Here is a 13,532-nt window from a genome sequence, read left to right as displayed (position 1 = left end):
GCTGCTGGTGGGTGCAGCTGGAGACAGAGTGACAAGGGGAGGCCCAAGCAGGGCGGGAGGTGGGGGACAGCGAGCAGCACCACCTTGCTGGGAACAGGAGTGCCCGTGGGGACAAGGAGAAGGCCAGACCCACAGCAGGGTCACCCGGCCTGGACAGGGACAAATTCACCTGCCGGGAGGAGGCACGCGTCCCTGTCGGTTCCTGCTCCTGCCCCGAGCACCCAAGCTGGCACCCGCTTTTTTCCCAGCTGGCTTCGCCGAGACTCAGCAGCCCTGCCGTGCCACCCTGGAGCTGGCACAGTTCCGGGGATGCCAAAGCCATCGCAGAGGGTGCCAGCTCCGGTAACCCAGCGCGCTCCAGCAGTTTAGCGCAACATGGCAAGTGGGGCGATGAAAATGTTGCCCTTCCTCCCCCCCCCTCGAAAAAAGCGAGTGCATTCTGCAACAGGGAACACACAAAGACATTTTCTGATGAAAAAAGTAATGAATCCCTAATTGCCCAAGGGCTGTCAGCAGCATGTGGTTCATTAACAAATCACGTAGGCGGGTTCATGCCATGTGCAGCCCGTAGACACAGACTGGAGTTCCATTAATAGCTGAGCTTTCAGCCAGGGAAAAAAACAGGCACTCAGGCAGCCTTTCGGTAGTTACCGCTCCCCAAAGGGGGTCGATGGCACTTTCCGACAGCCCCCTCAAAAGCCCCAGCGCGGCCGGGGAGAGCTATGGCAGCAGGGTGTGCAAGCAGCCCCGGCGCAGCAAGCCCTGGCGGCAAACCGTGCCACGGTCGCCTGATGGCACCCAGGGAAGCAGCGAGGCAAGGGGGTGCTCAAGGGGTGCGTTTTCCCCATCACCCCATCCCGCGTTGCGCCCCGGCTGCCCCAGGGAGTCACGGCTCGGCCATGGCATTTGCAGGAGGGTCCGTGCCCCCAGCACAGGGGAAGCAGAGGGTAAACGCTGCCAAAAAGCGAACCACCGGCAGGCGTACGGACCGGCAGACGTACGACACAAAACCAGAGCAGGGTGGCTGGTCCAGAGGATGTTGGAACGGGCGCCGAGAGGGTGCAGGCAGTGAGACACCGTAGGGAGCACATGAATTCATATATAGTAAAAAGTCTTTATTAAGAAGGCTTTGAAGTCAAAAAATAAAACTCTTGATACAATTTTCATAACCGTCAAGTCAGCTCAGCAAATATATAATCAGTACTTTAGCCATGTAAGGTTAAAGGTCCGTTATTTTCTTTTTAAAATAAAATATATTTTAGTTTTTAAAATTTATTCAATAAAGTACATATTTTCCTATAAATTCCCTACATATACATAAAGAGGTAAAAAATAAAAAAATTAAAAAAAAAACCAAAAAAACCAAAACCAACCACAAAATAAAAAGGAGATAGAAATCTGTCTGGTTTTTGTGACATGGCATGTTAACTGTGCCCTCTCCATCCCGCGAGCTCCCCCGCCCGGCCTGGCCCCTCCAGCCATGACCCTGACCTCTCATCACACGTTTTTGGGCAGTTTTCACATTGGCAAAATAGAAGATAGACCTGCGTTACAAAAAAAATATATATATATTTTATAGAACCGTCAAGACTCATCCAAAAAAATAACTACATACAAAAAGAACGACAACAAAAAAATTATAATAATAATAGAATGATTTTAAAAAAATAAAAGACAACCCTTGCGTGTCCTAAAATAAAAAGTGCAACCGGACCTTTTCTTTCTGTTTATTTAACTTTGCAAACTGAATACTGTTATTTGGGAAGGACTGTTGAAGAACAGCTGGGCTTCCTCCTCCCAGCCACCACAGCCGGGTGAAGAATTAAAGCTATTCTGTAAACATCGGAGTTTCCTCCTCTCTGCAGTTTCACACCCCTCTTCCTCGTTGTCTTTGTCAGCCCCTTCTTCCCCACCCCTCCCGACCCCCTGTATTTTGGCCACCCTCCCGCCCCGCCGTCCTGCCCTCTCCGCCTCTCCAGCCCGCAAGCAGCAGTCTCTCCTTCCCGCCCCCCACCCCCTGCGCCCATCGGATCCGTTATTAAATAAAAAGGTTGATTTAAACAGTTTAAAGTCCTTAAAAAGCTGTGTTGGGGTGGAGGGGAGGGCGGGCTGCCCTGGCGAGCCGGACCCGGCTAGGAGAAGATGTGGATGGCTTGCGTGGCGGGAGTGTGGCAAGCCGGACACTCGGGCTCGGCTTTGCCGCAGATGCGCATGGCACACTCCATGCAGAAGAGGTTGTGGCCGCAGGGCACCAAGGCAGCGATCACCTCGCTCTCGAAACACACCATGCACTCGCGGGAGCTCTTGCGGTGCCCGTCGGAGCTGCTGGAGTCGGTGGGCGAGCCCGAGGCGGCGGAGATGCTGCCGGGCAGGGAGGAGGAGGAGGAGTAGCCGGTACTGTTGGAGAAGGAGGACAGCGAGCCTTGGGTGGGCAGCCAGGACAAGGTGCTGACGGGGTCGCTCTGGATGCGGCGCGCTAAGGGGTGGTCCAGGGCCACGCCGCCGCCGCTCTCGGGGAGGGTGGGCGAGTGGCGCGGTGTGGCCGTGCTGCTGTTGCGTCTCTGCGAGCCGTTGATGGAGGAGCAGCTGCTGAAGGCTTGCAAGGGGTTGCCTGAGCGCTCAAAGGGCGACCAGATGGTGGTGGGTGTTGTGAGGTCGAGGGCCAAGAAGTCGAAGCCAAAGTCGCACTCCTCCGAGCCCAGCGGGGCCGGGGGTTCGCTGAAGGTGAAGCCGCTGCTGGTGCTGTAGGGGCTGGTGGGGCTGGCGTCCGCCACCCGCCCGCTGTAGTAGGACTCGGTGGAGGCGCTGCCCAGGGAGCTGAGGCTGTCGTTGCGGAGGGCGGCCGAGGGGCGGCGGGCAGGGTGGGGGGCCTTGGCCCACAGGCTGGCCGTGCTGCCCTGCAGGTCGAGGCAGACGTCGGTGCCGTTGGAGTGGAAGTCGTTGTCGGCATTGATGTCGATGAAGGAGCCTGTCCGCATAGTGATGTGCGCCTCAATCTCCTCCCTAGCCCGGTCCACGTTCTCGGGCATGCCTGTCACCTCGAAGACAGGCTCCTTGTCCCGGCTGGGCGTCACGATGTAGGTGTGCGTCTGCTGCTGGATCCGCTTGATGGTGGCTCCTTTGGGCCCCACCACCAGCCCCACCACACGGTACGGGACCCTCACCTGGATGGTGGTCTGTCCCGGCAGGTTGGGGGGCCCCTGCATCGCTCCCGTCAGCCCATTCACTTTGTTGCGCGTCGCCCGGATCATGGAGAAGTGCTCAGCGGCCGAGAGGATCTCCCTTTTCGCCATCTCCACGTCCTCCTTCCTCCCAGTCACGATGAAAACAGGCTCCTCGCCCCTGACCGGCGTCTTGATGTATGTGTTGGTCTTGGCACGTAGGGCTTTGATTTTGCAGCCTGCAGAGCAAGGAGAAGGGGAAAAAAATGACACGTCAAAGCTGAGACCTCACGGGGAGCCCCTGCCCACCCAGGATGGGGAGATGCAGGAATACCAGGTCCCTTTGGTTCTGCGCCTGCAGCACAGACATCCTTGGAGAGAGGGGTCCCTCCCACCTCAAAGGCACCCAAGGGCTCACAGCTTGGTGCTGGGGGGCTGCACCGGCTCATCCGAGACACACCAGGCTCCCAGCACCGGCCTGACCCTCTGCCACCACCTTCTCCGCGCCACAGTGGGGATCGAGGACCCGTGGGACACAGCCTACAGCCTGGCTCCCGAGGGCTGGGACAACGCGTGGGCAGAGAGGGGCCAGGGCAGGCAGCCATGGGGGCACCTTCTGGGCCATTGAGGGGACGGCAAGCTGGGTTTACTCAAAAGGTGTTTAAGGAGGTGCAAGGAAAAAAAAAAAAGACACTGATGATGGAAGGAAAAGGCTTGTTTGGATCCTGCAGGTTTGTCGACACGTCTCAGCCAGCAGCTAAACCCGAGAAACAGCCCCGGCCGCACCCCAATGGCAGCAGCGATGGCCCCGGAGGGATGGGGGAGCTGGGGCTCCCCGCAGCCAGGCGGCACCGGCACCCGCCACCTCCCTCTCCCTGCCCTGAGGGAAGAAACCCCAGGGCGGAGAGGCTGCGCCCTCGCCGGCTGGGGCAGGGGTGCTCACGGGGCACCGGCTCTCCCCGTTCTGGAAAGACCTGCTTCCCCCGCACGAGGAACATGATTCAGCAGGCAGAGCCCAGGCTGGGATGCAGGAGACCGGGGCTTTGCTGCCAGCTCTACCTTCGCCTCGCACAACCCCGGGCAAGTCCCTGCCCCTCTCCTCCCGTGGGCAAACTGGACTCCAGCTGCGAGTCACTGCAGCGCCTGTCCAGTGAAAGGCTCCTGCTCTCCTCCGGGACTGGTCACCGCTGCTCTCGCCGAGGAGCTGCCTCCGGCTGCAAGCGCAGCACCGCTTCCCTGCTAATTGCATCCGCTCTGCCTGCGCTTCAGTGCACGCACTTAATTCAATTCACATGAGCCAGGCGCACCGCACCGGGAGCTCAGCCTGGCTGGCCACCCTCTGCTCCCGGCACACGAGGGCGAGTGACCCCGTCTCCCACCTCCCACGCACCCCTTGAACTTTGCAGGGCACGCAAAGCAAAGCCGGGAGCCTGCAGCGATGGAGGCTGCTCGATCAGAGCCCCGAGACTGTCCCCGTCCCCTGCAAACGTTGCTGCTGCAGATCCCCATCGATAAATAGCCGCACGCCAGCGGGGAGAGCTCGACTCCTCGCAGACACAGCAGCCAAGGCAGCCGCAAGCGCCCGGCTGGCTCCTCCGCAAACGGCTCGCTCGGGGCACTCCTCCTCTTCCCAGACGCTCCCTGAGGAAGGGCAGGGCTGCACTTCCAGCTGCAAGGCTGGAGAAGGGAGAGCCCTGGAAGGTTGAAGGGACTCAGCCGGGGCTGAGCCAGGACATTCAGGCAGGGCTGTCCCAACCAGGCAAATCAACCCGCGCTCGCTAGCAGCGGGAAAGCAGAGCCCTAACGGGGGCCATGCTATTCCTGGAGGCCTCAGCGCGGTGCATTTACCAGGGCATTAAGCATCACCAATAACAAGAAGTAAAAAAACCTCAAAATAAGCGAGCAGCAGCTGTCCTGGGTGTCACAGCCCAGCTTTTTGGCAGCACTAACCCCTCCAATAGCCACATTCAGGGAGCCGACGGGTGATGACACCAGCCTCTCCAGACACTTCCTCCAAAAAACCTCGAAAGCAACTTGCACCAGCCAGCGCGGCCCCTGCCCGGCTCCAGGCTGCCTTGGGGTGCTGGCAGCTCTATGAGTGCTCTACCTGCTGCCCACAAAGGTCCCTGGATGGCAACAGGCAGGTTGGCGGGGCATCTGGGAGGGGAGCAGGCAGATAAGCAGCCAGATAGAGCTGGGGAGGCAGGAGACCTGCTGAGATCTCCCTCCTAAGGGGGGGAAACCCTCTGGATTTCATACAAGCCAGGCTGAAAGCATTTGAAGGCCACCTCCAAGCACTTGTTGCTATCAAACAAATGTTCCTCCCCCCTTGCATTGCCCCAGGGATTCACTCCCAGCTCAGGGCAGTGGGACAAGCCCAAATTCAAACCTTCGTGCGACCGGCCGGGCTCGGCCAGGCAGAGGCAGGGCTGGGGACCGCACAGAGCTGCCCCCTTCCCTGGAGCCAGGGAAGCCGCTGAGCGGCTGCAGGGACACGCGGAGGAGGAATGTGGGTGGAGAAGGGTTTGCCCACGCTTTTCCTAATTTAGGACAACAACTGGAAGGTGTATTTATGGCTGGGGGCATATGGTGGGGAAAGCAACGGCCCAGTCACTGGGGCAGGGCAGAACCAGCAACCATCAAAGGTGAAGTTTTTTTAAGTATGTGCCAGCTTCTGCGAGGCCGTCCAGAGTGAGGTACCTGCAACTCCCGTTTCCCCCCCCCCGATTTATTCTGGTATCTGCTATAAGGTCTCCCTCTGCTCGGCAAACCGGTACAAGCACAGTGGCAGCGGGCAAGGGCAGCCGGGCTGGGAGCTACCGCAGGGCTCTGCCGGTGCCTCCCACGGACACCAGCCTTACACCTAAGGTCCAAAATTCGCCCTCCCCAGCAGGAAGCAGCAATTTCAAGATTCAAAGGTATAAGCAGCTGCCAGGAGCTGCAAACAGGAGTTGCTCGGGAGCCACGTCCCGCAGGGGGCATGGCACAGCGAGGCTCTTCCTCACCCCGCTCCACTGCGCCGGCTGCACCGGTGGGACCGAACTGATGCTATGGCAGCACAAAATGGAGGAAGAGTTTATCCAGCTGCTCCTTGTGAGCCCTTCCTAGGGGTAAAGCCAGAAACCTGGGTTAAAAATTAAAGGGGTGCCTGGCTTGGCCAGCTCCACCCTCCTCAAACAAGCAGGGCAGGAAAAACACACATGACCCGTGGCTGCCGGACGCTGCCGGGGCCACCACACCCGTGCTGTGCCGGGGCTGCCCGTGGCACAGCAAAACGCATCATGGGTCAGAGCTGGTTTTTTTCAATCCTGGTGTAAAAGAGGACGGCGGCAGGTCTGGGGCAGCGGGGGTGCTGGCTTGCATCCCTGCCCACCCGCAGAGGCAAGCGGGGAAAGATTGCAGAAAAGGAGGCATCGGCCAAGGAAGCCGCTTGCCCGAGGCCATGTGCTGGCATCTGCACCAGGAACCGCGCTTGCATCGCTCAGCGCGAGGAGCCTCCGTCATCGCGACACCACCGGTGAGTGCTCCCGGATGGGTGCATCGGGGACACGCGGGGGCAGAGCCAGGAGAGCACCACGGTCCCATCCAGGGACCAACCTGTCCTGCCGCTGCCCCCAGTCCCAAACTCCACCTAGGCCACCCCTCGGCCATGGGGACTCCCAGGCAACAGGTCCTAAAAAGCCCCAACTGGGAAGGATGGGCAGCCTCCCTCTACTGGGATTCAGTAAAGCATTTAAACCCACACGGCACAGCAAGCTATGGGTCTGCAACACCAGGAACTGGTGAAGAGAGACAGCCTCACAGCAGTACAACGCCTGTCCTCCATCACATCTGCACCCCGGAGAGGTGGCTGAGCCACCGCTGCTCCTGCCCACGCTCAGGGAGATGCTGACACCCTATGGCCAAGCTCACCCAAAACCCCCCCGAGAGCCAGACATACTCGAAGTGCAGGACACAAGTGGTTTAACCAGCAACCTGCAACTGGAGGAATGATCCGCACCAGTGCGAGGTATTTCGGATTGGTATCCACGAGCCCCCACCCAAGCACGCTATGAAAACGCCATCCCGGATCGCTGCATCCCTCTGAAGTCGGTGCAGCACAACCCCGCTGGAACGGGGCCGTGCTGGATGGGGGCTGTGGAGATGACCAGGGGCCGCCCGGCATTGCCGGTGAGCCCCACCGCAGACGCCCTCACCCCAGCGTTGCCGGATCAAGCGCCTTACCTCAACCAAGCGGCAGCAGTTGGCATTCCCATGTTTCACCTTGCCAAGGGCCGGCATGCAGCATTAATGACGAGAGAGGAGGAAAACAAGGTGCCAGACTTTGCTACAAGTCTATAAACAAGGTGGCTTTAAAAGCACTTTTCAGATCCAAAAGGAAACACCCCCAAAACCTGGGGGGCACGGAGAGGGAGCAGACCCAGGGGTGCCGCAGCCCCAACAGATCCCTTCTCAACACCAGAGCCCGGCTTTCACCAGAGCCCGGCAGCGGCCGAGTCGCCATGTTACAGCTCTTTGGCAGAGCTCTGAGTCCCCGTGGGCCCAAACTCATCGTGCCAACCCGTGGCCATGCTCAGCTGCAAGCAAACACCCTCGTTCCAGGGGGTCTCAAGCACACGTAACCCCACCGAGTCACAGCCCCTCGCGCCACCACCCAGCTCTGCCTGCAGAGATGGCACCCATGGAGGGGTGTGAGCTGGATGCTCCTCTCAAACCCTCCGACCTCCAGACTCCATACCCTTCCCTTCCTCCCACTGTTGCCAGCTCTGAGCTGCTCTCTGCCCACCCCACTCAGCAAAGCTGCCCTGCAGAGCTGCTGGACCCATCCCACTTGCTCTCGGGCTGAGAAATCACTAGTTTCGGACAAGAAACAGAATCCCAGGGGATTCTCCCTGGGATGATGCAGTGATGGAGGCGGCACCCCAGGAAAGGAGGCTGCTCTCCCTGAACGTTTGCTCCTGGCACTGCCAAAGAGGACTTCGCCCTCTGCCAGGAGCCCCAGCCGGATCAGGGCTGCGACCATCACAAGAGCCCATGAAAACCAGTACAGCGCAGGCTGGGGCAGCGGGCTGGGATGTGCCTCTCCGTCCTCTGCGTTCCTGCTGTTACCCAGGGCAGAGGTAAGAGACCCGCCGCAGCTCATCCACTCGCTGATCCCCAGCACGGCCTGGCCAGCACCTGCTTTGACATAAGGTGGTCTCCTCCACATAAGGAGGACAAAGCCAGCCGATCTCCTTGGCCAGACCACATCTCCTTTTGCCTGAGAAGCTTTGCACTTGCAGTGCCCAGCTCTGAGCTATGAAAACCCAAGAAAGAGTAAACAGCGCTTTTCTGGAGGAGCCTCTGATGGCATCAACCAGGAAGACTGTGTTCATCACAGCCTCCGCAGCCCGGGAGCCGGCTGACACCTTGCACTCAGCCCTCTGGAGCATGCTACCCGCTGCAGAAAGAAGTTGCCCTTCCTCTTCCCCAGTTCTGCAGCATCTCCTGGCCTCAGATCCGGTGTTACGGCACTGCCGGCCCCCTTCGTTACAGGCGAATGGCACAGGATGCGCCAGGACTGAGGCCAGACGTGGAGGAGAACACGTTGCACCTCCATTGCATCTCATCCCCCCTCTTGCCGAGTGCTTCTTCCCACCTCTCTGCAAACAGTAATTAATTCATCCTTGCAACCACGCTGCGGGAGGCAGGCACATCACACCTTTGTTTCTTCTCCAGACACTGGGAAAAGCGAGGCAGGGAGCCTGGGCTCCTCGCCTCGGGCCAGAGAGGAGGAAGCCGGTGCCAGAGCCAAGATGCGCAGGCAGATACTTCAGCGATCAGATCAATCCATGTGACCGACTTCAGGAGTTTCTGGCTCTGCTACGACCCACAGAGGCGGGAGGAGGCAGCCAGGCCAACCTCAAAGGACGTGGCGTGATGGGCAGAGGAGAGCAGAGAGCGGCAGCCCAGGGCTCAGAAATATGAGAGGATTCATCGCAGCCCCAGCAATCCACTGCAAGTTTACAGATGCTTGGGCTGGCCCAGAAACTGAGGCCTTTGGTCTCCCTGTGCATCCTCCAAGCACGGAAATGCCCGCTGCGCTCTGGCAGGGAGGAGAGCTGCCATATTTCATCCTTCCCTGGATCTCCCCTTTGAGCATCCCAGTGTCTTCTATAAACGGCAACTTTCCCAAATCCTTCGCAAAGCTGCGAACAGTCCCTGCGCGTCGCAGATGGGGAAGCGGAGCCCAGGAGAGGAGCTGTGGCTGGCTCCGTCCCACGAGAGGCACGTGGCATAGGAGGGGAGAGTAGAGCCCGGGGCTCTCGGCTGCACTGGCCACCCATCACCCTCTTGGCCTCGTTGGGGCAGAAGCTGCTGGAAACGCACCTCCAAAGCTGCGACACCAGGGAGCAACACCGGCACGATGCCGACATGCAAGAGCCAGGGCAACTCTAACGCCCAGCCCGCCCCATGCTCCCCATCTCCCTTTTCCCCAGTGATTTCCGTTATCACCACCGCTCTTTTTGCTCGTTAGCAAGATCAGCCCACACCACTGCGATCAATGCCCACAGCACTTTTTGGAGACGGTCCCTCCCCCGGCAGGAGTCATGAACGGGCTTGCACACAAAGGCACGGCCACGTAATCCCGCCAGGCCACGCTGCCTTTCAGTAGCCGTGTGGGCAGGGAGGAGAAAAGCCGCAGATCCTGGCTGGCAGACGCTGCTCCGCACCATCACCGATGCTGATCCGGACGAGGGCTCATGGCAACTGCCTCTCCAGCTCAGTCAAGAAAACACAGATTTGCTTTACACAACAAAGATTTACCTGCTAAGCTGCTGCTGCTCCCTTCTGGAAAGGGTTAAATTAGTGGATCTGGAGGAGAGAAATCGAAGAAAAAGGAGAAGTAGGAGAAATCGTGTCTGACAGCCTCCGTCCCACCTCAGCCCACATAGGACAGCCGTCCGTTGGTCTGACAGGCAAAGCGCTGCCCCGGCTGCCGGGACCTCCCAGCCACGTCCCTGCTCACCCCGATGGCAGCAAGGGGCTGCCGGGCTCTTGGGGACAGCAGGACCGGTCCCAAAGCGCCCTGAGAGCTGCTCCTCAGCACATGGTGTATGGGGAGAGAAACCCAGCCTTGCCCCAACCCAAGACCCTTCCAGGGCACCCAGTATCCATTTCTTCATTCCTTCCTACGTTCTGAGTGTGGCGGCACCACCAGCGCCCGCTCCCCAGGTCATGGCCGGGCTGGGTAGTGCAGGAAAGACAAGAGCAACGGGGACACAGTCTGAGGGAGTCCGACCAAGGCCCGCGGCGTCACCAGCAGCACATCTCGCCATTGGAACGATGGCCAGGCCCAACGAAGCACCCCAAGGCTCAGCTCCACGCTGCTGCGCAGCCGGAGCCCCGCTGCCACGGGGCTACCGAAGACCGAGGGAGAGTCGCATGGAGGGACCTGGGGACCAGAAGGACCCGGGAGCCAGCAAGGGTGCAGGAGGATGAGGTGAGCGAGAAGGGCTCTGCTCATTTGCGAGCTCAGTGCGAGACCTGGAGAGGCAGGCAGCTACGAACGACCTCGGTACCACCCCTGCTCGGGCTGCACTGGCCTCACACATCCCCGATTTAAAATAGCTGCCAGCAGCACCGGAGAGCAGCCAGAGCACAAAGACACCCTGCTGACAGCCCCGTCCCTTCGGATGCTGCCCAACCACACCCCCCGCCAGCGAGAACTGGGGGTGCCAAATGCCGAGCCCCCCTTCACGCCAAAAACCCAGCACAACGGGGCCAGGGCACAGCATCTGAACAGGCTGGGAGCTGCAGAAAAGCCGAGATCAGGAAAGGGGCAGGAAACACATCGGGGAAAACCCCCAGGGAGAGCTGTTCCTGCCCGCAGGCTGGGGCAGCGGCAGGTAGCTCCAGCCCATCGCTGGCCCCAGGTCCCCTCCGAGCCCACCGGCGGGACACGGTGCCCCCCCAGCACCCCTCCTCAAGCTGGTACAATAATTTTGTTTTGCAGCTCTTTTCCAGGAGCCCCATGAGCCCATGGAGCTTAGCGAGCACCCAAACCTCTGCACGAGGTGTTTGGGGCAGGTACCTCGATGCACATTTAAAGCGTCGGGGTGCTGGAGGCGCAGCACCGGGGCCTCACCACAGCCGAAACACCCAACCCCAGCTGCTGGGAGAAAGGGTGCCAACCGACAGCTCGCTGGCCCGAAAGCAGCCATTCCTCCAACCTCCTTGAACTCGCAGAGCCAAGGCGTTTCCCAGTGGACGCCAGATCCCGTTACAGGTTTGCTTTCAAGTTGCTGGACCCCCGGGGTTCTGCAGAGCCCGCCGGCAAGGCCACCAAATGCAGGTCCCCATCCAGCCCAGGGAGAAGCAGGATCCTCCCGAGCAGGGCGCGGTGCCGCGCTCCTCTCCTCCGGCAACGTAGCGGGCTTTGCCATGCCACGCAGCTGCCCCGGCTGGGCTCGGCAACCCGGTGGGACCCCACGGCCGGGGCGGTGGGACCGGCGAGGGGTGCGCGGAAAGTTGGGAGGCCGGGAAGCGGGGCCGGCTGGGAGGCAGCGCAGGCCAATGGGAAGCGCAGAGCATGATGTCACCGCGCTCATCACAGCATGGCTCTGGCTAACAAAGAGAACAATGAGGCTGCCCAGCTCCCCGCTTCCCCCCAGGAAAAAAATGCCCCCCCAGCCCCCTGCCCCGCAGCCCCCTGCCCAGGGAGGGATGGGAGCCGCGGGAGCGAGGGCAAGGCTGGGGTGCCAGAGCCCTGCGTGGCGAAAACACCCCGGAGGTCAGGCTCCCCGCGAGCCGAACTGCCCATCGCTGCCGGGATTCCTGCGGGTAGCAGCTGCCTTTTTATTTTTTTGTCTTAAATCTTCCTCCCTGGGGTCTTGTCTTTTTTTTTTTTTTTTTTTTTTTTAAAAAGGCAAAACTTTGGTTAAGGGCTATTTCGGATTTCCTCGAGACAAAGCCCACGCCAGGCACACCCACCCAGGGAGAGGGCTGGGGCTGAGGCGTGCCCGGGCGTCCTTTTGTGACAGCTGAGTGCGAGCGGGGCTTCGCACCCCTCCGCTGCCCGCCGGCAGAGCTCCAGTCGCCTAATAAACGGGCGCGTTCGTTATCATTTATATATGAAGTCTGAGACATCGAGTATCATTTACACGCCGAGTCTGAGATACCGAGCTGGAGGGGGGTGGGGGGAGGCGGAAAGAGGCACTCAACTACAATAAAATCAAAGCTTTCGCCTGCACTTCGTGTCCTGGCAGCTCCCACGGACTCGCGTGGCGCCCGGGAACTTTCCGTGTGCACAAAGTGTTTATCCCACCCGTGTCGTTTTGCTGGCCTATATAGTTGAATTAATATTTACGGACGGCGCGTTGGGGAAAGGCACAAAGAAAAGCAGCTCGCTCCTGAAACCCACGGCGAAGGCGCGTCCGCGGGAGGAGTTTCAGGGCCGCGGGATTTGTCGCCGTTAAGTTTCCGCCTCCGCGCTGCCGGGCACGGAGACAAAGCCCTAAAACTGACCCAAATAAAGCGGGGCCGGGCCGGGCCGGCGCATCCCGCGGGAGGCGGCGCCGCAGCCCCGGGGAAGGCGCGGGGCGCTCGGGGGCGGACAAAGGGGGGGGGGTGGGGGGGTGGGTGTCCCCGCGTGTCCCGTGTGTCCTCTCCCCCCCCCCCCCCCCACGCGGGGCGGGGGTTACCTTGCCGGCCCACGATCTCGGCGACGTGCTCGGAGCTGGGCACGGGCACGCACTCGGTCATGTTCACGCTCTTCTTCCTGCTCCCCAGCGCGCCCAGCGGCTCGGCCAGCAGCGCGGCGGGCGGCGCCAGGTGCGGGGCGAAGTTACCGAAGGCGGCCGGGGGAGAGGCGGCGCCGGCGGCCGGGGGGGAGCCGCCGCCACCACCGCCACCGCCGCCGCGCTCCCGCGCCTGCAGGCCGCCCGGCCCCGCGCCTCCCGCCGCCGCCGCCGCCTCCGGCTCCTCCGGCCCCGCGCCGCCCGCCGCCTCCGCCGCCCGCAGCCCGCGCTCGCCCGCCTCCTCCAGCCCCAGCAGCGAGAGCTGGTCCAGGGCGAACCTCAGGGCGGCGGCTTCGTCCTGCGCCGGCGGCCCCTCCCGCTCCCGCTCGGGCTCCGGCGGCGGCGGCGGCTCCTGCCCGGCGGGAGGCGGCGGTGGCGGCGGGCTGAGCAGCGCCAGGCAGCGCGGCGGGCCGCGGGCGGGCTGTCCGCCCTCGGGCTGGTAGATAGAGCCGGGCATGGCGGCGGGGCGGCGGCTGGCCGGGAGCGGAGCGGGCCGGGGCGGTGGCGGTGCCCGCCGCACGCCGCCTCTCTGCGCGCCCCCCGCCGCACCGCCCCCGCCCCGCCCCGACGTCAGCCCGCCCCGACAATGGGC

The 13,532-nt window shown here is 61.4% G+C and overlaps 1 protein-coding gene across 1 annotated transcript; it reads right to left on the bottom strand.

Moving 5' to 3' along the window:
• Positions 1 to 2,018: 2,018 nt before the first annotated feature.
• MEX3D (mex-3 RNA binding family member D) lies at positions 2,019 to 13,397 on the bottom strand. The gene is made up of 2 exons (XM_050910534.1): positions 12,845 to 13,397; positions 2,019 to 3,400 (listed from the first exon to the last, which is right to left on the bottom strand). Exons 1-2 carry the CDS (start codon positions 13,395 to 13,397, stop codon positions 2,133 to 2,135), a joined length of 1,821 nt encoding a protein of 606 aa, XP_050766491.1. The 3' UTR covers positions 2,019 to 2,132.
• Positions 13,398 to 13,532: the final 135 nt, after the last annotated feature.

Source organism: Gymnogyps californianus, chromosome 24 (assembly GCF_018139145.2).
Source record: "Gymnogyps californianus isolate 813 chromosome 24, ASM1813914v2, whole genome shotgun sequence".
Classification (NCBI taxonomy): domain Eukaryota; kingdom Metazoa; phylum Chordata; class Aves; order Accipitriformes; family Cathartidae; genus Gymnogyps; species Gymnogyps californianus.
This window is presented reverse-complemented; position numbering and strand designations above follow the sequence as displayed.

Excerpts from the sequence above, each read along its gene's own strand:
- MEX3D (XM_050910534.1), bottom strand. The coding sequence starts at position 13,397 with ATGCCCGGCTCTATCTACCAGCCCGAGGGCGGACAGCCCGCCCGCGGC. Across the intron at positions 3,401-12,844 it reads CGAGATCGTGGGCCGGCAAG|GCTGCAAAATCAAAGCCCTA; the intron begins GTAACCCCCGCC and ends CTTGCTCTGCAG.